This window comes from Fulmarus glacialis, unplaced genomic scaffold (assembly GCF_000690835.1).
Source record: "Fulmarus glacialis isolate BGI_N327 unplaced genomic scaffold, ASM69083v1 scaffold38831, whole genome shotgun sequence".
Classification (NCBI taxonomy): domain Eukaryota; kingdom Metazoa; phylum Chordata; class Aves; order Procellariiformes; family Procellariidae; genus Fulmarus; species Fulmarus glacialis.
In genome coordinates, this window is record NW_009194141.1 from 25779 (window position 1) to 50696 (window position 24918).

A 24918-nucleotide genomic window follows, 5' to 3' on the forward strand; every position below is an offset into this window, starting at 1 on the left:
TTTGAAAATCATCATTACACTTAGTGCTGCTAGTTCTCTTTATCCACTTCTAATTCCTTAGAAAGCCATTGCACTCAGAGCCGTGTAATTTTCCTGTAGGAATATTATACAATGCAAATCTCAGTTATGTCATTAATGGGTGGATGGCAGGAGAGCTTGGCTATGCTATGCTTCATTAAAATCATATAAAGTTGCTAATCTACCTCTGTGAAATGTCATGAATATATGGAAAAGTTAGCCTCTGGCAGGAAAGGAAAAAAGGAATAATGCAACTTCCTGTTCATGTATAAATTTCTTTTGCAGTTATTGGAAACACAGTTTTGAATTTAACCTCTCCCTGGTGCACTTCAGTGTTATGTGTGCTTTTAGACTGCCCTTACCCTGTTCATTTGTGCATGCTCTCGATATTCGTTCTTTCATGCATGCAGTAGTAGGTATATGTTATAAATGCTGTTAATTAAGTGATTTTATTTTCCATCCCTGTTTGAATATGAACAAATAGATTTGCTGTCACTAACTGATTTAGGTGCATTGTGGGCAGGCATCAAGACAGAAGGTGGATTGGCACAGTCACAGTCACCTGGACAGACAGGATTTCTAAGCTACGGTGCTAGTTTTAGCACACCTCAACCTGGACAGGCTCCCTATAGCTACCAGATGCAAGGTCTGTATAAACAGATATTACCATTAATTAGCTATAGTTAATGTCATGGGGTTTTTTTTCCCCCTTATTTCTTTACATTCCTAGGATAAAAATGAATGTTTGCTCGAGCACTTGCCTCTGATGTTATTGCAGTTGGAGCTGAAGTGATGATTGCCTTTGCTGAGAGCAGCGACGGGCCAGCTCTCAGCAGTTTGGAATATCCCTCGCTTCATTAATTTTTAAATAGTGAAGTGTTGTAGTGTTATGACAGTAAAAATGTATCTCCGAATAGCAATAGTTTAACAAATAGTGAATGTGACAAAGCGAGTCCTGGAAAACGTGTCAGGATTATGAATTTAGGAAGTGCCAAATATAATTTGACACCTGAGTGTGTTCGGGGAGGGAGAAGAAGACAAAAATACCTACTGCAGCTGTGGAGGTAGCTAAGTAATGATTGAAGTCTGTTTCTTTGAAGTCTATTTAAAAGCTGTAAGTCTTTGTATGTGCGGGCTCTTATTATCAATTATATTTTGTAGCCTTACTTGCCTGTTCAGTTTACTTAATATCTTTCCACCTTGTTCTCCCAATTCCCTTTTCCCCTTCTGTATCGGGAAGTCGCTGGGTGTGCCTGATTCTGGATTTTCACCACTTTCAGGGATATTTAAAAAAATCTTTGTTTACTACAAATAGCTAATTTTGGATGTCTGCTGCAGGACTTTTCACCCCTGAATTTGACAGTTGAAATCAGGTGTGTTGCAGATTTTAGAATTATTGAAATAAGTGATCACTCACAGAATTGGGCTACATTTTTTAAAAGTTTAGCACCTCTCTTTATTATTATCATGCTCCATTTAAACTCTGTGCCATCATGTAAACGCTCCATGAAATATCTGGAGGCAGAAGTGCTTTCAGAGACCAAGTGAATGAGGTTTTGCTTTTGTTCCATGGGTTTAAGGGTGTATTGATCCAGTCCTTCGCTCAGACACAAGAGAGATGTTTTTTGGGGTTTTTTTTAAATCCTCTTTTGAACTGTGTGTTGAGTAGCTCCATAGGGCAGAAGCGACCATCTGACATCTGAAGTATTGCTTACTTGTAGTGTGCTCTGACAAGTAAGAGGAAGATAGTATGAGAGTAGTATGCAGACTTTCATCTACATGCTAAATAGTGGTAATCTTCTACGCATTGGAGTAAATATAATCATAACCAGGTTATTGGTTTTGCTTTCTGCAGATAGCCACACTAAGAAAACCAAACACACATACCCCCCTCTGAAAAAACCCTACCTCTCTGTAGGAGAGAGCTCAAAATGCTTGCCAGCAGCAGCTATGAGGAACTCCTGGATCGACATCCCAGCTTTTAAGTAACTGATAATTCATGGTCGCTAGGAAATGGAGTTATTGAAAAATCATGTCTGTGTTGCCCATAATTTCTATTGCAGTAGTGCCTTCATGCCACAGTCATGTATCAGGATCCTGTTGTACTAACTTAACACAGCCAAATGCAAATGTAGTCCCCATAGAAGTTGAAGGCTTATTAGGGCCCAATATAACAATAAAGCTGACCCAGTTTAGGCATAATAAACAGTCGTCACCCCATATTGGTTATCTAACAGCTCTAAAGGTGGGTTTTTTTGTAAGATACAGAGCAGAGGGATGTCAATAAAAAGGGTTTTAGGGAGGACAACGAAGTAGTTTTGCAGATGTCTATGGGAAACTCATTCGATGGAGGGAGGAAAGGGGGAGCAGCATGGGATAATGTGAGAGAGTGCTTGTTGGAAAATTCTAAGAGTAAGTAGTGAATTCTGGCATTAGTAGAGCAAAGCTAGGACTCAGTCAATGGACTACATAGAGGTCTGTCATAAAGGGTATTGCTTTGTTTTCTGCAACATGCAAGATGTGTATAAGATCAGAATTGTCAAGGTCATGAAAGGGTGGCAGTTGTCAAGAGATGGAACAGTAAGGTCTTGGAAAGCATTTCAGCTGTACACATTGAAAGCCGAGGATCTAAAAATATTCTGCAAAAGAAATGTGTTAAGGATGACCCAGTTATGAAGCTCTAACGAGAGGAGGGTCAGAGGCATTGGTTTCATGATAGTATTGTCCGCAGGGCTGAGGGAGGACAGAGTTTGAGCCTGGGTTGTGCTCCAGCTGTGCCGTGCTTGGGCTGAGAGCTGCCTACCCTTGGAAGGCAGCAGATCGCTGACAGTCTGGCTTGGGTGGAAGAGCCACAGGTCAGAGTGGGAGAGTCTGGGGGTCCCTGTGGTGTCTATGTCATTTCTGTTGTGCTCATGGACAGTACGGCGTATGGATGGATGAGGGAAGGACTGGTCTCCTACAGAAACCTTACAGACCATAAGAATGGAAATAAGGAGAACATTTCAAATTAAAATATTGGTGGAGTTGTTAGAAGCTAAGTAGAAAAGAATGACATTGCTGAACAGGTCTTTCTTGCAGTTAAATGTTGACAGCATGTATCTATCCTATACATGAGAATATATGTCTTTTTAATGTTTTCATGAGGCTAACTTTTGAATTTGAAACAACTTTAAATTGACTTAATTCTTCCTTTTGATTGAACAGATGTTAAAAGTAAACAGGAACATTTGTTTCCCTTTCCTCATTTAATTTTGGAAGGAGAACCTATTCATAGTTTCAACTATTATTAAAGGACAAAATTGATTCTCTTGACAGGAGACGGGGGTAGTGCTGCTGCTGTTCAGTTGTTTGTGCAGAAACCTCCAGAGAGGGAAATGAGTTTATTCTCCCTTTCCCCTCTAGCAGTATATGGGCAGGCTGCAGCCTCAGCCTTGTCATAGCCTGCAATAGCCGTTCTTCATCTCCTGTGTGCGGCTGCTGAGCTGCTAAATGGAGATAATGGATCCCACAACCTACTTCACAACCAAGCGTTACATGACAGCGTGCTCGGGGCCCTGCTGGCATTCTTGCCTGCAGTAAAGGGGATTTCCTAGCGGCCCTGCAATTGTCGCGCTTGTGCTCCCCGATTGGGGTTACCTCGTGCTCGAAAGCTTTGGAGTTATTCTGGTTCCTCTCCCTGGGGAATGTCTCCCTGCAACATAAAGGCGCTGCCTCGCAGTGCGTGTGCAGCCAATTAAACCCAGTGCTTTTCCTGACCCTGCTAAAATTACAGCGTGATTAGTCACCGAACAATAGCGGAGGGAGAGGCTGCCAACTTTGGAAAATGACGAGGAAAATCGCTGCCTGTGACTCCTTGCTAAGGTTATTCTGGTAATTGGATTTTTGTTTGTTAAAAATTTATCATCCCTGTAACAGGGGGTGTGGAGGGGAGAGGGTGGGAAGAGGACCTAGGCCGTTCTGCTGCCCCCTCTCCCCACTCCCCCCTCCCTTACTTTAATGAGATGTTCCTTAAGCTGTTTTTCATATAAGTTGCTTCATAGATGTTGAAAGAGCACTTACATGACTAATGGCTGTGGGAATGGGCCGTTGTTCCTATATTGGCAGAGTTATAAGGATTGCTCAGTGAGGATAAATGGTGTGGAGAAGGGCTGGGGGAAACACCAAGGAAAGAGCTCCATTTGCAACTGTCTTCTTGAGTATCCTTTTATTGTGATAAAAGCCTGGCTTCTACCCTGCACCCGACTATCCTACCGCTGGAAGGGTACTAGGCCTGTGATGGGCACCAGCATTGTTTTAGTTACCAAGACGGTGATGTTTGAGAATATACTAACCAATTGGTTTGGGAATTCGTCCATAAAAAAGTAAACGTTAAGGTATTCGGTTATTATTATACAGTATAAAAATATTGTGCTGGATGGCTAAGCAGTTACTAGGACAACAAGGGGGAGTTTGCCAAGGATTTTTAAACACTGTAAGCAAACGGAAGAAACCTTGAGTTTAAATAGCCCATCTGGCCGTCTTAGGCTTTCCCAGGAGAGCCGCACTAAACTTCTGCCACATACATTGTACCCTGATGATAGACATAGCCCATGGCAAGGAGACGGAGCTAGGAAAGCAAATGGACTTCTGTGGCAAATACACAGGGGAGGACCGCATCCTGCGCCTTGCAGCGGCACGGGGGCGAGCCCCGCGCCTGGAGCCCATGCCCTGGTCCCAGCAGGGTCCGGCCGTCTTCCGACGCTGACTGGGATTCCCAGCTTTAATGTGGGTCCGTGCTCTTTGCGAAAGAGACCTTTGACCTGCAATTTACAGCTTTTATCACATTTTAAAGCTACGTAGCGGGCGAACTTGGGGCAGTAAATCTCGCGCGTTTTGTAAAGATTCTTATTTTTGTGTTTGCTCAGCTAAGTCTGGAACAGCAGCTCTATGCCGTGCCACAGCCGATTATTTAAAAAACAAATGGCAAAATTGGAGTATTTTAAAAACAACTTTAGGCCAGTAGTTCTGGGTGGCCCACAGAGCCGTTTCTGAGAAACCTGCTTCATGTTTGTTACGGTCTAGGAGACCCCTACCCCTCCTCCATAGGAGCCAGCGCTGACCATGAGATGAAAGAGAGAGATCTGCGTGTTAGTATGTGTGTGTCTTTGTCTGAGAGGGAGAGATGCTGGCTGGCATGTAATTACTTTTCTCATTTGCTGTTGCAAATAATTTGCCAAATTTTCTGTGGAAAGATAATGTATTCGTCAAAAAAAGGTTTGGGGTTTTTTTTTCCTTCTTACAACTCTGAGAGGCCTTTTATATCTTTTCAGAATGGTTCAAACCATGCACCTATAAAACTTGTATTTGAATGCATTACTGCATCACTCAGAAATAACTACAGAAATAAAAAGAGACACAGTGACTTACATTCTTCCAGCCAAAGCCCTCTCAGAAATAAAATAGTATTTCAAAGTTTTGCAATTTAAAATATTTTTCAGCTGTATTTTGGCTCTGGGGTTTGTTATAATAAAAAATAACATCTGTTTTCCAATTTTAAATTAAATTTAAAACAACATGTTTTTCTCATTAGTACTGTTTATCTGTACTATCTGCTAAACTTGGATGTCAACTCTTCTGCTGAAGTAATTTGATTTTAGTTCACAGGATTAGTAGCATCTATCAACCACCACAGAGCTTTTGCACTAATAGCAAATACAAGAGAAGTGTTTACAGTCATTATCACACGTTAAGTTTAAGCTTCATCTTTTACTCCCATTCCTGACGGACATACTTCACATCTACTTTGAGGCTTCACTTGTGTGCGTTTTTAGTAACTTTTGCAATCAAAGCATTTAAATATTTTTTCCTTCTGACTTCTTATAGCTAGGATACCTATTGGGTTTTTTTGTTTGTTTAAAAAACTAAATAGCTCACAAATGCCCTTTAGGGGTTGTACTAAGCAAGCAGCCCTGCCTGCATTCCTCACTCTTTGGAGTTGCAAGAAATGTTGCTTTTCCCAGTGAGTAACCGTTGCATAGGATTTGGTTGTTAATGGAGTTGTGTCGGGTACATCAGAGGATTGGTGCATCTGTACGCCTGGCCCCCTGTTGACTTCCATCCCTCTTTGCCTCCTTTGCTCACCTGCAAGCTTTTGCTCCCAAGGTCTCAGTATATCTTTGCACTAAGGCAGGTTTCAGTGGCAAGGGAGGCTGTAAACAACCCGTGCCTTTAATGCGAGCTCCTCGCTGGCTGGTGCTCTCCCGCTGGATGAGTTCAATAGGTTGCCTCATCACAGACTTTCTGGTAGCTTACGTAGCTTCACCCTGTGCATCCATATGTCTCAGCTGGTGGCTGTGTCACTCCTGGGTTATAACCAGCGAGGGCAAAACAGCTGAAAGGGGGTTGCTGCCCTTTTAGTGGAGTAGCTTCTCAGGTTAGGTATTAAACAAGAGCCCCATCTGTCTATTTTTGGTGGCTCGTGAGGGGAGGAGGGAGGTGAAGGCAGTAATTCAGTCTCTGGGCTAAATTGAATCTTGGGTCTCCCTTCTCAGAGAGGTACTTTTTTTCCCTTGTGTCATGCCTGGTGGACTATCAAAAAAGAAAAAGGTTTGCAGCCTGAGGCTGTCTATGATCGATTAGCAAATCCTAATAGCTTCGCAGTTGGGCTGAGCTTTTCGGAGCAGGGAGTTATGGCTTTTGCTGTTCCTTCGGGCGCTGAGGCTCAGGGAGGGGAGAGGACCCAGTTCTCGAAGGCAGTAGGAGAAACGGAGCCAGTGGGCTTCAGTGAGGGGAGACGGCATCTCTCGGGACAAGGCTCACAGTTATTGTTCAACAAAAACTGAAAATGAAGAAACCCTTATTACTTCCACAATGGTGGGGATTATTCGGAGGGGTGGGATAGCCTAATATTCAGTTAGACCCGAGATGGCTCCAAATTCCTGTCTAAAGTTCAAGTTATTCTTTTTATTGCAATAATGAAACACAGAGTGTGGGAACAATGAATTATCACTTTCCCTATATTAACATGTTATAGAGATGATGACAACCAAATTGGTCAACATATGGGAAATATTACAAATAAGCCATATCCTTATGATATGATCGCATGATGGAAGTTATTTTCCGATACTGTGTTTTAGTAATTCACATAATTTTTCATTTCATTTCAGGCAGCAGTTTTACAACATCATCAGGAATTTATGCAGGAAATAATTCACTCACAAATTCTACTGGATTTAATAGTTCACAGCAGGTAAATTTGTAAATAGGAGTCAAGGAAACTTTGGCAAACTTAGAATTATCATCCACTGAAAAAATGTAACCGTTAAATAGCTTTTTGAATGAAATTAACATCATTTCAAGTTAAACTAATGTTTATAAATGTTTTTCTTCAATTCATCATCTTCCAATAACAGAACTAATTGTCTGGGTTTGATGTTCTTATTCACACATCTTCAGTAGTGTGCCTAATAAACTATTTGTATGAGAAGACATACTAAATTATGTGTAATTTAGATTTCGTTTTACTGCCTCGCAGCTTTAGGTCCTACAGCATCCAGTCCAGGAAGCATACGTGCTGAAAGTCTGACATGTGTTTGTAGTTATATTTTGGAATTTATACTAAAAAGTAGCAACACTTTGATGCACTATTCAGTTGCTTTTTTGTCTTGCAGGAATATCCCTCTTATCCCAGTTTTGGCCAGGGCCAATATGCACAGTATTATAATAGCGCACCATATCCTTCACATTACATGACAAACAGCAACACCAGCCCAACAACACCCTCCACAAATGCAACATACCAGCTTCAAGAACCACCATCTGGCATCACCAGTCAAGCGGTTACAGATCCTGCAGCAGGTAATTACATGGATTTTATGGTCCCTATGAAGCACGTTTTTGTAAGTTGAAAGGGGGTTGAATTGGATTTTTTGTGTGTGTGTGTAGTCATTGATTTTTTTTTTTTTTTATTATTTCTTAATCCTGAGCCTGTGGCACATCTTGCACAGATTCTAACAGAAAATAGACTACAGAAAAAGTTTAAAGAAAAGACTCAGTGAAAGTTTAAAGCTTGTACGAAATACAAGTTGTTTGTATTTATTTGTAAAATGCTTGTGTTAAAAATTGCAGGATATGGGAAGGTCTTTACACTAAACTGGAACCTGATGCTTTTAAGCTCTGTCTGCATTAAGATAAACTCCTTTCATTTTTCCTAAGTAAGACTGAAATCAAGAGGCCTTCAGACTGTGGCCTAACTGTCCACTTGAAAGAGAGCTTTTGTGTTTTTCACTTTTGGAGGACATAATAATGCTTGTAATGAGGAGTTGAAATTGCACAAGTGTTTCCATTTTAAGAAAAGATTTTCAGTGGCTTGTCCTTCTTCCCAGTCATTTTACCTTTCTTGCTGGAATTTGGCAATCCTTTACTAGCTGAAATATTTTTTGAACATTTATGCCAAATTGCTCCAGCTGTTTTTGGAAATGAGAGGTGAAAAATACTTCTCCCATTATTAAAAAAAAAAAAAACCAAAAACATTTTTTAACAGTTCAAGCGTGTCAGTAGTTAGTAGATGGCAGAAGTTTGAAATCTGTCAGAGAGAAAGTCCAAGGTTACAGATATGTTTCTCAGAAATGGGTAAGAAGCAGCTATGATTTGGCAATGTTATCAGGAGGTTTTGTTTTGGAGTTTTGTTGAGAGAGGTTGTTTTTAGTTTTCTTGAAGTACTTGATGGGACTGATCTTGCTTGTACAATGTGAGCTTTAATATAATTTGCTAGGACTCTCCTGCTTTTCTCCATGAGTGTGTACCTGAAGAAAATGTATGCAGTGTGGTCTCTTTTGATACACTTGCTGAAAGTAGGGAAGAAAATACAGCTGGTGTGTGTGTTTATATACACGAGATCACATGTGTGTGCAATGTATTTGAGAAAGGAATCTTTCTAAATATATGAATGCATATTGGAGTCTGCGGCTTTTAGAATATATGGATGTGTATTGGAGTACGCATAATTACTCTGGTTTTCACTTTGGTTTTAATTTTTTGGTTTTGTTTTCTTGTGGGTTTTTTTGCTTTTCTTTTTAAGTTGGAAGCAGTAAATTCCTCTTACCCCAAAAACCAAATGTGATCAAGTTTTAGCTTCTAAGATACTAAAATTGAATCGTTGTATCATCTGGGTCTTGATCTTTTGCAAAATCTTTGCTTTTTTTTTTTTAAAGTAGTTGATACTACCTAAAAGCAACAGTAAACACATATACGGAGAGAGGAGGTACATTTTTCCCAAGCTCAAACTGAGTGGCTTAAAGGCTGTCGTCTTATTTAAATAGTTTTCTGTGCTCTATAAGCCTGGACAGAACTTTTCCATCAATTCCTTTTTAAGTTTTTTTTTTTTCTCCCTCAAATCTTCCACACACTTGTTAAGAAAGTGTTGTCAAAAAATTTGAAAGAAGTTGGTGGGCCTTCTCATGGATGGGTCCTGCACTTAAGCCCTCTTCTAGTTTATGCTTTTATGTATTGAAAGCTGTACATCACGGGTGCCCTACCACCGCTCCCTTAGACGTGTTCCTTGGTCATATGCACACCTCCTCTGGCATTGCTGGGACTGCCGTTCCTTTCCCTGAGATATTTATGTTACTGATTTAACAATTCTGAAAAAGTTCTTTCAAACTTTGCAAATAACAAGTCTTAACGTAGGTATGGGGTTATCTTGAGCTGGCTGCCTGTACCACAGGCAGGGACAAGTTTAGAAAAGAACCTGCTGTGGGCCACTCTCTATTAGGAGGAGCTAACGGAAGCCATCTTTCTGTTCCCCTTCACCAATACGGTCGCAGTCAGCAGAAGCTATAGGGCTAGACCAAGGTTTTCTCCATTTATCTTTCTGCACTTGTCCTTATGCATTTAAGTTAGGATCGAGCCCATCTCTGTCTTGAGTGGAGAGAGGTGAATACCTCTATTTAGAGTTCAGGTTAACTGCAATCTTAATCCTGAGGTGCCGAAGCCTCTCCACTGGTATGAGAGCAGTTTAAGGTAGCTGACATACCAGTGTTGGGTTCCTAGGTTAAAATTAGGTGAGAACCTTTCGCTGCCTCACAAACCTTCAACCCTGGTAGAAGGGAGGTGAGGACCAGTCAGTGAATCCAGTGCTGTGCCTGCCATTTCCCTTTGGACAGTGTACATTTTTTTACTTTCTTCTTGCTGAAGCTTATTGCAAAGCCTCAGTTTAGCTCATACACAGTATGCTTGGAAGATTAAGCAAGGCTGGGGTCAAAGAAAAGAGGGATCAGCGTGGAGGAAGGGAATTCTGGTGGAGTGGGGACAAGTGAAAGGCATATTAGAGAGAAGGAAATTCACAGTTGGGTCAAAAACACAGGACAAAGGAGCAAACTAACCAAATTTTAATTACAATTAGTCAGATTTCTGTAGGATGTTTTGCCACATCTGGTCAAGTTAGGCTGCTGATTCTCTGCCATAACTGGAATGCTGCATATGAGGGATGGTGGGGAGCGGTGCAGAGCCATCACATTAGGCTGCTGTACCCCTTCAGTAGGATGGGCTCCAGCTGCTGAATTGCAGCTGTTCTTACTGGATGTTGATATCCCTAGACATCTTCTATATTTAAAAAAAAACATGTAATCTGTGCGGTTCTGAACTATGCCAGGACAAGCACAGAACGGCCTTCAGACTTTACAGAGGCACCAGAATAATTTGGCAGACGTAGGTGGTTCCTATGAATTTGGGCTAGTAAGTGAAACAGAAGAGTCTGGTAAGAAACATGTGAAAAGAGAGAAAGTAATTATGTGCTCTTATGACATTTTTAGTAGAGTTTTGCAGACTCAGAAAGCTTAGATAATTTCACTTAAAATATGTTTAATTCCTTGTCCAAATATAAAATAATCCTTTTATGTTTTCCCACAGTTCCTAGTTAAATATGCAAGTTTTTGCCATGCAATCCAGGACGTCCAGGGATTCTCACAGAAGAACCTGAGATTTTCCATGCTCAGTGTTTCTTCTTTCTCTTTCCTTTGTGGATCTGAAAAATTTCTTGTACCTCAGTCATGACAAAACCTTTTGATTGCACAGAGGTTGATAGTCCCTGTCTCCATAAATCAGACATACAAATTAATGTTATTTTCTTGTGAACAGAAGGCTGTACTTTTGCTAGTGACATAATCAGAAAATTATTAAACAAAACAGTAAATCTTAGTATGACATTTCAAATTCTTAATGAGTGCTTTGCTTCAGATTTCATTGGAAATTTTGTTTCAGTTCAAAAGTAAGAATTTTGAAAGTTTTTTTCCACTTGTAGAATTCTAACTTTTGCTTTACAGAACAAAATGTTTTTCATCAGAATAACAACAGAATATTGCCCCTGTACTTGGCACTGGTGAGGCCGCACCTCGAATCCTGTGTTCAGTTTTGGGCCCCTCACTACAAGAAGGACATTGAGGTGCTGGAGCGTGTCCAGAGAAGGGCAACGAAGCTGGTGAAGGGTCTAGAGAACAAGTCTTATGAGGAGCGGCTGAGGGAACTGGGACTGTTTAGCCTGGAGAAGAGGAGGCTGAGGGGAGACTTCATTGTGCTCTACAACTACCTGAAAGGAGGTTGTAGCGAGGTGGGGGTTGGTCTCTTCTCCCAAGTAACAAGCGATAGGACGAGAGGAAATGGCCTAAAGTTGCGCCAACGGAGGTTTAGACTGGACATCAGGAAAAACTTCTTTACTGAAAGTGTGGTCAGCCTTGGAACAGGCTGCCCAGGGAAGTGGTGCAGTCACCATCCCTGGAAGTATTTAAAAGACGTGTAGATGTCACAGAATGGTCACAGAATGGTTTGGGTTGGAAGGGACCTTTAAAGGTCATCTAGTCCAATGAGGCGCTTAGGGACATGGTTTAGTGGGCATGGTGGTGTTGGGTTAACAGTTGGACTTGATGATCTTAGAGGTCTTTTCCAACCTTAATGGTTCTATGATTCTATGATTCTGTGATTCTATGATTAGGTTCCTTCTGGGATGAGCTTTCAATCCATACATGAGTAGATTATCCCAGGTATGAAGAACAAGTTGCTGATTTTTCATGTAAGCTGTAGTATGTAAGTAATAATAATTAAAATGATAAAAAATAATAAAATTAGACTAGTGAGCAAAAATTCACTCTCCATTCCATTACTCAAATTCATTGAAGTAGGTTCAGAGCAAACAAAAGGAAGTATTTCTTTATGTTGCATGTAGGTAAGCTGTGCAGCTCCTTGCTGCAGGATGTTGTGGATGCAAAAAGTTTATGCCAGTTCAAGCATTGCTTAAACAAACTCAAAGATTGGATTTACACAGATACCAAATTCAATTCAAGAAATTCTTGACACAAAAAATCACTGGAGACAGTGGATGAATTAGCACTATGTGTATGTCTCTCCTTTTTACGCTTTCTCACCTAGTCACCTGCTGTTGGCCAGTGTTGAAATTTATCCTGGACGGATGGAATTTTGCCCCAATCCATTATGCCTGCCCTGATGTTCTAAAATAGTTAGAGGAACATTCATAACATGTATTTCTAAGAGTTAATGTAGAAAATGACTACTTTTTCTAAAGCTTTAATAATTTTCTCTTGCAATATTTCAACTCCATCATCACGGCTGGTAACAAAAAATTCTTGATTTATGCAAATTTTAGTAACGCAGTCAACAAAGCTGAATTTATCCTTCTATTTCATATGATGCTGTATTTATAATTTATTAAACAGTGTTTCTCACAAGAGAGACTTGCATTGTTCTTGAGATTTGATCTCTCTCAGTTTTCTTGGTTTCTGCAATAAGTATGCTTAAAATATTACTGGAATTTTTTTTCATATTACTCGCATACTTCACAATGCAGATTAGAAACCCCACAAGGGCTGTGCTAGCCAACAAATATTGTTCTCAGCCATGGGTCACCATTTTGCTCTTAAAGACTAAACTTCTTTTTCCTTGAACACTATATCACATTTAGTATTGCAAAAGGGAAAGCTACTTTTACAGTTCCTCCTTATCATATTTCATAACACTAAATTAGAGACAGGAAAATGAAACAGAGCAAATAGACTATATAGGCAACATTTCACTAATACCTGTATGGAAACAAATACTGCCATATTCGCAGTACATTACCTGTGTTCTAATGTTTGCTCTTTTTCATAAATATAAATGAAGAGTAAATCTAGAGTATATATTTATACAGGAAGGAAACACAATGAAAATTCTGTAAAAACAGAAATGAGATTGGATGCAATGATGAATGGCAAAGTTCGGCACTGGTTTTGCTTTTCTCACAATGGTTGTTCTCCTGTTTTTATGTTAACAATGTACAAATTTTAACTCTTTTGCATTGCATTCAACAACATATAGCCTGACTCATTGTCACAAGATATGTTGAGGCTAAGAACTTGATGCACTTTTCATTAGATTTTTTAGTAGATAAATAGGATGTTCATCATTGTTTTTAGTAGGATTAATAGTAACAATAATTTCAAATTGTTTGAAACCATAAATAATGAGTAAGGAAGAAATGCCTACAATGGAGAGAGGTACTATCTGCCCATTATGGGATTGCTTCATCTTTTTTTCTTTAACATTGAAAGTTGGAGAAAAAATTCTGGACCACTGCAGAGCTTGTTAATATAGTTGTTGTCATACATACCTAATGTATGCTGGTTTCATAATATACACAATATTATATTTTTTAATTATTTTGAGTATACAATCCTAAATCAAAAAGTCACCCAAGTCTTGAGATAAATTGGCATTTTTGCCAATATTTTTAACAGATTATTGAGGGTTTCTGTCAAGTTCGTAATAGTATGCTAGTAGTCCTCAAGAGACAAACATTAGATTCGTTTTTCAGAGGGAGAAGATTCTGCCATTTTGTCAAAACAGCACTAAAGACATCCTTCTACAATCCTGTCAGCAGGGATTATTGTATTTCTTGCAATGCTTATTTAGCACTTTTACTTACTTACTACTATAATAGTAGTAATTTTTTTTATAGAGAAGTAAAAAAAAAAAATCCTCAAATACCTATGTGATTCTGCTGCATTGTTTGATCCAGGTCCAGTTTTATGTAAGCAGTAAAGCAAGAAGTTTGTACAGTGAAATTTTGTGTTTAGCTTTATTTATGCAAAAGTAAGACGAGACCGACATATTCAAACTACCTGTATCTTATACTCTTATTTTGGTATACAGGACTTGAAATAACACTGGCCTGAGGATTTATTTGAAATTAAGTATAAGATCTGGGGGGAAATCATTAATCTGGGCACAATCTAAATGGAAAATATTTGTACGTGCCTATTTGCAGAGACATTTGACTATAGTAGCTATCCTAGACCCATCTCATCCATGTGATTTACATTGTGACATGAGATATGATTGCTTTGATAATGTGCGTTTACTCCTTTTTGCATACCCTTTCAGTGTAGTAGGGAAAAAGTCTGATGAAATTCGCAATGCCTTTGTCAACAGCAAGAGCTCTACCCACACGCTTCTCAGTCAGATTTACCTAGAGATAGACTTGATTTGGGGATTTCTGGGACAGCTAGTTTTCCCCAAATTTGTCATTTGATACTGTTGTCCTATAGTACATTGAAATCAATAGTAAGAAAATACAGCAACTACTTAGCAAGATTTCCGTAATAACAAACAGAAAGGAATTACAGAATACGGTGTTGCAAATGCTATCTCTGTGGCTGTATTGTCTATTCATAAGTAATCAAAGTATTCTCATTTATGAGATGATGGAAAATTGTCTTGTGTGACAAAACCATCAAAACTGCCCACGATGATGTATAAACAGGGAAGTATACACTTATGGTATTTTATGTCAAGCTGCAATAATATGGTTCCTTGTAGCACAGGGGAAGGTCTGCTACAGTGTAGTTCATATATTGTAGGTAAACCAGAATGAAAACGTGTTTTATTCCTCACAGTTATGTGTAGGTTGGAAAAGGAGGTATACATTTATAGAATCTGAGTTAAAAATGTTTTTCTTACTGACTAGAGAAGTCAAGATTGGGTCTCTTACACTTGGTCAAGGTTTGGAAGAGGGAATTCTGAGTGTGTGAAGCAGAAACAAGCGTAACATTTGGTGTCAGACAGCCTGGGGCAGAGTGCAGAGAGGTGCCGTAGCAAAGAGATCTAAAATTATATGTGTCTGTTAATGGGTACAGAAGAATAACTGTTACTACAATATTATTATCATTTTGTGAAGGTGTAGGCAACACACAGAAATGGCTTTAGTGGTCCAGACTGACGGATCAACTGGCCCAGTACCCTGCCTGCCGCAGTGGCCATCAGCAGACACCCCAGGAGCAGCGAGGACAGGCTAAGCTTGTATAAGACTCGCCCTAAGCGCTTTTCCAGCTTCCAGATATTTTCATCTCAGGGGATTTCCAAAGCTGCTGTTGTTTGTATGTTTAGGGTGTGCCTACATTAGCATTTTAATTTGTAGCAGGAGTCTGTTTTGAAGCTAAGAGCTTTGGCTTAGCAGAGTGGTCCTAGAGTACCCAGCTGGAGTCCTTCCAGACAAAACTAACCTGGAAGGTGTCCTCCAGGACAGCTCCTAATTCCTCCAACCCCTATTGAGGATGCTCAGGACACCAGATCAGGCTGGACCTACAATGAAATGACCTCCCAGAAACAGGCAGTGAAGCCTGGGGTCATTGCCACCACTTGTTTGGTCCCACAGACCCAACCTGCTAGCGCGGACATGGCCATAGCACCCCTGAAATCCTCTCTTCCAAGGATGTCTCTGGGCTCCTCTTGAACCCTTGCAACCTTTTGGGAGCCTGGCATTTTTTGAGAAAAGGTACTACAAATCTCCTAGCTTTTTGTTTTCTCAGACTAGATATAAGGAAGAAATTTTTTACAATGAGGGTGGTGAAACACTGGAACAGGTTGCCCAGAGAGGTGGTAGATGTCCCATCCCTGGAAACATTCAAGGTCAGGTTGGATGGGGCTCTGAGCAACCTGATCTAGTTGAAGATGTCCCTGCCCACAGCAGGGGGGTTGGACTAGATGACCTTTAAAGGTCCTTTCCAACTCAAACTATTCTATGATTCCATGATTCTTTTCTCTGAACTCCTTCTTCTTGTGTTTAACCTGGCTGCTGCCAGCTTCCTTTGGTGATCTTGCTTTAGTATTGGGACAGGCAGTGGAGAGCTGATCCTCATCCCCTTTTCAGCTCATGATTTTGTGGAGGGCTGGGTTTTCTCCTGCATTTCCCTGTGTTTGTGATGCTCAGGAACAGGATAAAATTAAATTGTATGCTTTAGAAACATAGTAATTTCCATTGGCTAATATTAAAGAATGTGTGTTACTATGAAGTTAGCTGAGGTTGAACAAATTAACCTCCTCTTATCAACGAATGTAGAATAATGGGTATAACAATAATGTGTTTTGTGGCTATATAGCATGACTTCAGCAAGGCTTTTGCTGCCCTGACAGTTAAATCTTTTCACTTAACAATCTTATAAGCAAACTAGGCTAAAGCAGTTTATAGAAACTACAGCAGAAGGATATGAAGCTGTTTAGGAAACCATGTACAGAGAGAAGTCAGTGAGAGCTCGCTGTTAAAATAGAAGGATGGCTACAGCAGCATTCCTCAGTGTCTGCCTTGGGCCCAGCATTTTCATTAATCATTTAGATGACGGAACAGAATGTGTTTGCCTATTAAATATGTAGATGACACCATGCTGAGAGGGGCTGTGAGTTCTTTAGAGACAGGATGAGAACTCAAAAAATGGAGATGTGATCTGAATAGGAGCAGGTGTGAGGTATACATTTAGGCAGGAATGATGAACTGCACAAATGTGGGATGGGGAATGTTGGCAGCTCCTTCCAGGCTCTACCTTTCTCTGTGGACCGCTCTCAGTACTCCAAATATTAGTGGCACACCGAGTACCCTCAGCCGCTGTTGTTTTTCTTGCTCCAGAATTTGTCAGGGCTTGGGCTTGTCAAGGCTCAGGGCTCAGCTGGATACTGGATTCTTTAACTGGGTTTCCTTATGAGGACCTGAGAGTGACCATTGGACAGTGAGCTGGTAACCCAGCCATGCACATGCAGGCTGCCCTGTCGAGCAGCCTGAATCCAAAGAGTACATGCTATGGTTTCCCTTTACATACATGGGATAAGTTTCGTACAGACTATGTCGCGTTACCTCCATTGGTTACGGCCATCTGTCACACTGTTCGTAACAGACTGGTCTCTGAGTAGGCTCAGAAGCTCCAGGTATTAGCAATGTTGCGTATTCAGTTCATGTGCAAGGCCTTTGAGAAACAACCAGTTAGGTGCCACTTCTTCCTCGGAAGATGAGCTAGGATTCCTGAAACTAATATTTATTGAAAATATTGCAGAAAATGCAAATTGTACCGTGCCAAGTGGTGTCCAGGGGAGGGTGGCCTGCGGGACATGGGAAGTAAAGCTTTGCTCAGCTTTGCTTTGGATTACTATGTCCAGTTTGGAGAGAAAATAGAGAGCAATAATCAAAGCCTAGAAAAGAGGATTGTCAGGGAAGGGTTAACCTAACAACAAAGGGAATCTAAGAGCAGTCTTCAAATGCATGCAAATACCATGAAGGGAAGAATTTTTTCCCCACTTTCAAGGATGGAACTTAAATTGCTGTAATGAATGCTGAATTTGTATGTTTTGTTTCTAATGGTGTGGCTGGTAAAGCAGCAGAGTAGATTACCTGGAGAGATCCGTAAGAGCAAGACAGACGAATCTCTCTGGGAATGATGCAGGTGTAGCGGGCCCCAGAAGGGTGGGCTGTGGTGTGCCCAGCCAACTTTGGGGTCCTGAGGTAGGGTGGGCTAAGGTGTGCCCGGCCAGCCTTGGGGTCCCGAGGTAGGGTTGGGAGTCTTTCTGTCAGGTGAGGGTCTGGCCCATTCAGACAGATGACTTGTACCTGAGAAGGGGAGATGGAAATGAGCCTCCACCCAAATTTGCAGCCCTGTGTTTGAAATTTTGAATGCAACATACTTAAACGAAGGTGTTTGCAGAAATGGAAAGCTGGATGACTCCTGCAAACAGACTTTCTTCCCGCCCTCACCACGCTCTGCTCTGTGTGCTCAGTCTTTTAGGTTTACTTGGTTTTATTTGTCATGAAGTTTTGTTTATACTTTTTCCATCTGTTCCCTATTTTATTTAGTATTATTATTACTACCCCAAGTTTAATACTTAACATTTTTAGGCATATCACATCTGTGAGAAGAATTTAAAAAACTGGGATCTAAAGCCAAACTCGTAAAAATACTGTCAGAGACCAAGAGCAACCCTAATTTCAGTTAGTCAATAGGAAATGCAATTTTTCCTTACATCTGAATTTTAGAGCACATATTTAGAACATCATTGGCCAACATACTAATTTCTTCTGCTGAAGAAATTCCAGTCTGATTATTATACTGGGTTATAATTTATTTCAAAGCTTTTATGCATTGTTTTCTTTCTTTTCTTTTTCTTTTTTATTAAGGATTTGAATAATAAAAATAATGTATAGCAGATAAACTCATTTAAGTTTAAAAGGTTGGGAAAATTTGTGCTAGTTGAGTTATGATTTCTTATTTATGTTTTAGTACAGTAGGTGAAAGAGCAATCAGCATTCAAAGTATTAGTTTAAATAAATATTCTGAAGTGTACATTGTCATAGGCAAAAATGTATATTATTGGAATGTACATGATCTTCAACATTTAAACCTCTGTCTTTAGTTATGTAGGCTGTCATGGCTGGATGATTTTTGTTGTTTGGCACATACACAGGTATGTGTATGTGTATGTATGTACCACTTTTAGGTACTACTTAATTACTCTATTAGGTATTTTTTGAAGATTCTTTGTTTTACCTTGAGTTACATCTTAAATTGTTATTCTGCTTTGTTTAATGTAGCCTGAGATATTTAGGTGAAAGTATAATGTGAAATATATAATATATACTAATTTCCATTAAGTGTAGATTTGAAGGCTGAACATGAGAACTTCAAGACCTTTTCCTTTCATTCAGCACAAGCAACTGTTATTATTTTGAGTAATTGTGAATATGTGGTGTTACACAGACATCCAGAGTCTCCTCCTTAATCTAACCTTTGACCTCAACGGGATGTTTTTCTAGGCAAAAGAATCACTTGTGTGAGAAGTATACCTGTCTGTTCAAACTGGAATGCCATGGTCTAGGCTGATTAAAAAGTAAATTAATATTGATACAAATATCCACATCTACTGAACTCTAAAGAGTAGTTAATGTTAACTGAGAAGTGAAACTGATAAATATATCACATGCTGAAAATTCCAGTTGCCTTCACAAAAATAGGGGTTTTTAGGAAAAAAAATTAATGATAACTGTCAAAATAAAAGTCTTTTCTTTGTGAACTTAAGACTTGTGAAAGGAAGTCTTGAAAAGAATTTAAAAATGTGTTGTTGCATTTCTGAGGGGTATGGTACTTCTAGTTAAACGAGTTAGGAAGGATAATTTATGCTGGGTGTCTGCTTTGTTAACATTCAAGCATTTCACTGTTACTGAGTCTAATGATGTTAAGAATAGCAAAACATCTTCCACCTAGCATGTTTTCAGGAAATCTTTGTTGTTCTTACATATGTAAATCATCATTCTTTTCTACCTGTTCAACAACAGTAAATATTTTTGTAAATAAATTTTGCTGAAGCATAATAATGAGCGTACAATACTGTTTATAAAGAATTGTATCCTGTCTTGAAGGTACTCACTGGAAAAGTTCAGTGTTGAGCAGGCCTCTGAAGAATACTATAAATTTCATCTTCATAGTTGATGCATATTTAAAACTTTGTCGTGGTTTAACCCGGCAGGCAGCCAAACACCACCACACAGCCGCTCGCTCACTCCCCCTTCCCTCCCCCTCCCCCCCCCCCGCAGTGGGACGGGGAGATAATCGGAAGGGTAAGAGTGAGAAAAACTTGTGGGTTGAGATAAAGACAGTTTAATAGAACAGAAAAGGAAGGGGCGGGGGGGGAAATAGAATATACAAAATGAGTGATGCACAATGCAATTGCTCACCACCTGCTGAGCAATGGCCAAAAAACAGCGATTGCTACTTCCTGGAACACGCCTACCATTTGTATACTGAGCATGACGTCACATGGTATGGAATACCTCGTTGGCCAGCTGGGCCAGCTGTCCCGGCTATGCTGCCTCCCCGCCTCTTGTGCACTTGGTAGAGCATGGGAAGCTGAAAAGTCCTTGACCATAGGGTATTTAGCAACAACTAAAAACATCAGTGTGTTATCATCATTCTTCTCATACTAAATCCAAAACACAGCACTAGGAAGAAACTTAACTCTATCCCAGCCAAAACCAGGACAAACTTATCAATTGAACTTACCCTGGGAAAATAAGGACTCTATTTTATGCCATATTTAGAAAGAATTCTGTTCATCTGGCTCAAATGTAGCAATCTAAAAGTACAATGTCTGCAACCAAGCAATTTGGAAAAGTTTTCAATTTCTATATGTTATTTTTTCCCACACCTGGATGTTTTTTTCTTACCAGTCACCATAATGGTTATCTTAAAGCATGTTGAAAACTTAGAATTAAATCAATGTTCTTTTAAAAAAAAGCTGGTATCCCTTACAATTGTTCATTTAGAGTTTAATCTTGCCTGTGAAGTGGTATGATCTTCTCTATGATTTGAAGGAATGAAGATTTTTTTTTTACTTACTCCTTTTTTATTTGTTTACTGAAATAATTTATCTCTTTTTACATATAACTTGAACTCAATTTAATTAATTTATGTATCAGTATTGCCACTTATTACTGTAGATTTAATTATTTTAATTAGGACTCTGTAGTGACCATCCTGGTTTTAGTGTCACATGTAAAAAGCAAGTAAGTTGAACTTTTGAAGTTTAAACTGAGAGGTAAAAATGTCATTTCTTTACTGCAGCAGAATACAGTACAATCCACAGTCCATCCACACCCATTAAAGATTCAGATTCAGATAGATTGCGTCGTAGTTCAGATGGGAAATCACGTGGACGTGGCAGAAGAAACAATAATCCTTCACCACCACCTGACTCTGATCTAGAGGTACATTATATTAGATGTCTTTGACCTGTTACAGACTCTATTTTTATCATTATTTTGCAGAGAGAAGTATTACACATAAAAAATAAAGTGGCATTGGTGCGCTCTTTCTTTTTTTTTCTAACAGTATTTTTGTAGAAGATAGAATTTATCTTCTAAAGAAACTTCTTCATGAAGAGCACCTACTTTCTCTGAAAAATACTGGGGGTTTCTTTCTCCTTTTGATTAAAAAAAAAAAAAAGCAAGCTTTTCCCAAGTCAAAGAAAAGTTTGCGTTTGGACAGGAGACATTTCTAGCACAATAGTGGTTTTTGTTCTCTCATGCTATGTGCTCAGTGGCCCATGCTTTGTGTTGAGAACACATCTCCAGTGACACACCACAGCTATGAGTGTCCACACTGCATTACTTTTCCTTTCCAAAAGCTTAGCCCATTTGTCATCATGGGAAATACAATCTCACCAGGATTTAAAATACTTGTATTTGAACACTTTATTTTTCATTAAAATATCATTTTGTGTGTGGTCGGAGGACAAATTTAAAACACATATTTTCCATTGGCTGTAAGTGAAAGAATTATTTACTGATGCCATAAATTCTTACACATGCAACATCTAAGTTCATAATTTTCATTCTTCAGGTGCCTAAAATCCATTAAAAATGAACATAGATTAAGGGAATTTAAGTGCTTAGGAGCAATTTGCTTTATTTTGTTTTTAGAAGTCATTTTCAAGAGCAGTTATATGAACTTTGTTTTGTAAGACTTGCAGAAATATAGAATTCAAACCCAGAAGATTTAATTTTCAAAGGCTTCTCTTCATTTATTTCAGTTTATATCTCACATCTGGCTTTAAAATAATACATCGTACATCTCATTTTCTGTGTGTATTTGACAATAACTATAGTTTTATTCTAATAGAATAATTTGATATAATAGCAATTGTAGTAAAAAGCTAACAGATTGTATTACCCTATTCTGGAAAAAACTTGTTAGTTCTGAAAACAAATGGCAAGGAAACTATGGTTTTAATATATAACCATTTCAATACAATTTTCTCATTTGTGCACTTACTGATTCAAATTTTAACTTTCCATTTCAAGTATCAGCTTCACAGAGGAACACATTGATTTGATTCTCTTTTTACAGAGAGTATTCATTTGGGATTTGGATGAGACAATCATCATTTTCCATTCCTTGCTTACAGGGTCCTATGCCAACAGATATGGAAGGGTAAGTGTCAAGAAACTGATGGAAATTTTCAGTGACATTTGCTGTTTTATGGTTGATACACAAGGAAGACCAGAACATTGGTTGATTTTCCAAAGGCAAAATGGTACTGGTGTTTCAAGACATAAAAAATCAAGGAGTAAAGCTGTTTCACGTGTCCATTCTTTGCACTGACTCAGCTCTTATATTCAGTAAATAATTAAGTAGCGTTGGGAGTAATACTTTGACCTCGTGAGGTTTGGTTTGTAGGTACAGAGTGTCTGAAACCTGTTGATATCATCAAAATCTGCAAAAGTTTAGATCCCCTCAGAGAGTGAAGAACTTCCAGGAGCGAATGTTCAAATAACATTTTAGTTCTGAGCGATCAGCAGTGGACTGTGCTCTGTATTGAGAAGGCAAGAGAAAGAATACTTCTGGACACAGACAGATTAGTCTAAAATTTTTTAGCTTTTTTTAACCTACATATTGACTGATGTTTTTGAAAGTCAGCTTATTAGCCAAATCTTTCTATTATGCACAGTCTATAAATCATAACTGAACTGATGAATATGTCTACAGACTGTGGGTTTCCTTAGTAATTCTCAGAAGCGAAACGTGGTCTTAGGTGAATAAGAACAGTTTATGAATGGAATGCCATTGTGAGAAAACTTTGTTTTTTCAGGATTGTATTTAAAAGCTGATGTCTCAGCTTGTGCTAAAATCTGTTGTGCCATTTCATGTTCACCTCATGTGAGATATAACTAGAATGTGATTTTTTGGTAACCTTAAAAATTCTTCATATAAAGAACAACCAGATAGTTTTGTCTGGCTTCATGTAATCACTCTGTCCTGTTGTAAAGCTTGTATTTATCACTAAAAGGTTTTACTCTACACCCAGTTGAGTGAAGGGCGAAGCTACTACTGATTCAGTCCATGCCTGGGTCAGGTTCTGAATTCCTCCTAATAGCTTTTTGCATTATAAAAATCTAAAGCAGTACTTCTTTGCAACCTTTCTTGTTGTTCAGGTGCGATGTATTTTCAGAAGTGTTTGCTGTAATAGCAGCTTACGTGTTTGAGGAATATAATTAAGTTTTTTTTCATTATGTGTCAGAAAAGCAAGTTAATTCAGCAGCCTTGGTTTCCTATGTGTTAATAGTTTCTATTTAGGTGGTAAAAAGGCACTAGAACTTGAAATGTTTCGACAATTATTGTATGGATACATATAGACAGTAGCATTATAGAGTATTAAACATTTACAAAAAGCTGTTTTCCATTTTTCAGCCTTCTGTGAAGATAGGACAAACTCCCTCCAAAACCAGCTTTTGCATGGCACCCCAAAATCACCGAATCTGTGACAGTTTAGTTCAGTTCAGAATGAGGAGAACAAATCCCAGTGCTCACAAAAAAACTCAGTGCCAACAGAATGTTAGCACTTGCTTTTGGGCAGCAGAGCAGGGCTGGAAAAGCCTAATTAGTCATTACTGTAGAAGTACTTGTGCAAGCATATTTTTTCCGTTTGTTACTAGTTCCCTATAGTGGTTTCATTAATTGGGGCCTGAACATAAACACCTTTCTTGCTGGATGCTTGAGATTGAGGAAAGTGGCTAGTGTTCAGCTGCGAAGAGATATAAATACATATGCTGCAAGGAGGTGGGTGACTCCTGATTGCAGCTCCATCGCCGTTGGCACTGTTTACTTGAGATGTTGCTTTTGTCCAGCTGGCTCTGGTTGCATGGCATGTGGCAGAATACTTCTGCATTGCTAAACGACAACCGACCGTTGATGTTAAGAGGGATGACGGCATTAGCGCTTATGCTGTGGATAAATACCCCTTTTCGGTGAGGGGTAGCAATGTGCATGTCCTTGGCTCTCAGACGCAGTCATGAAAGTGTGCCATTCTTTCTTTGTTTTCTTAAAGTTTCGTTCATATCACAATTTCTCTTGGCTTGTTGACAGCTTCAGACAACAGCTAGCAATTTCCATAGACATTAGAGGAAGATAGTGTCAAATGTTCAAAGCAAACATGCTAAAACATGTATCTGTCATATGAGAATTGTAGGGTTTATTTGCAGCAATGGGAGGCACACATTTTTTTGAAGAGTGTTTCCTAATGATTTCTGGCCTTTAAAATCAGAAATCCAGATCATAAGTCAACATGGAAAAAAAAAAAAATTGTTGAGGGGAATTTTTGTTATTTTTACCTGTATTCTGCTTTTTGAGCGATCTAACATCTCTTTCTCATATGTTTCTGCACTGTGGTGAGGGCTAAAAATGCCCTTTTATAAAATTAAATCTAAGCTGCTCACATAATCATTAAAATACAAAAGCTGGATCTTCAAACAAACAAAAATATCCTAATGAAATAGCAGGGGATTTGGCAACTTGGCATTCAGCTCTTTTCATAATGCCTGAGTGAGTTTCATGGTGAATGACTATGAATGATGAGCAGCCCTGCTGCTGAAGGGATTGATTTTCTTTTCCTTATTCTCTACCTCGTTCCTCATAACTTCTTACTTGTGCCACCCTTTTCTGTATATTCTTACTTTCTCATCTGTTTTTATCACCTGCTCTCCTTTTGCTGCTATTGTGGTCTGCTTTCTCCCTGCTTTTGTCCTTCAGCTTTGTTGGAACAAAATAACACCCTTGTTTTTCA

General features: G+C 39.1%; 1 protein-coding gene across 1 annotated transcript in view; it reads left to right on the forward strand.

Moving 5' to 3' along the window:
- EYA1 (EYA transcriptional coactivator and phosphatase 1) overlaps positions 1-24918 on the forward strand; it is a gene marked incomplete at its 3' end in the record, with an annotated part of 76783 nt that overhangs the window by 20461 nt on the left and 31404 nt on the right. The window contains exons 7-11 of the mRNA XM_009587674.1: positions 527-664; positions 7167-7249; positions 7671-7857; positions 20922-21064; positions 22206-22289. Of these exons, the coding sequence (XP_009585969.1) occupies positions 527-664; positions 7167-7249; positions 7671-7857; positions 20922-21064; positions 22206-22289 (635 nt within the window). The remainder of the gene's footprint in view (positions 1-526; positions 665-7166; positions 7250-7670; positions 7858-20921; positions 21065-22205; positions 22290-24918) is intronic.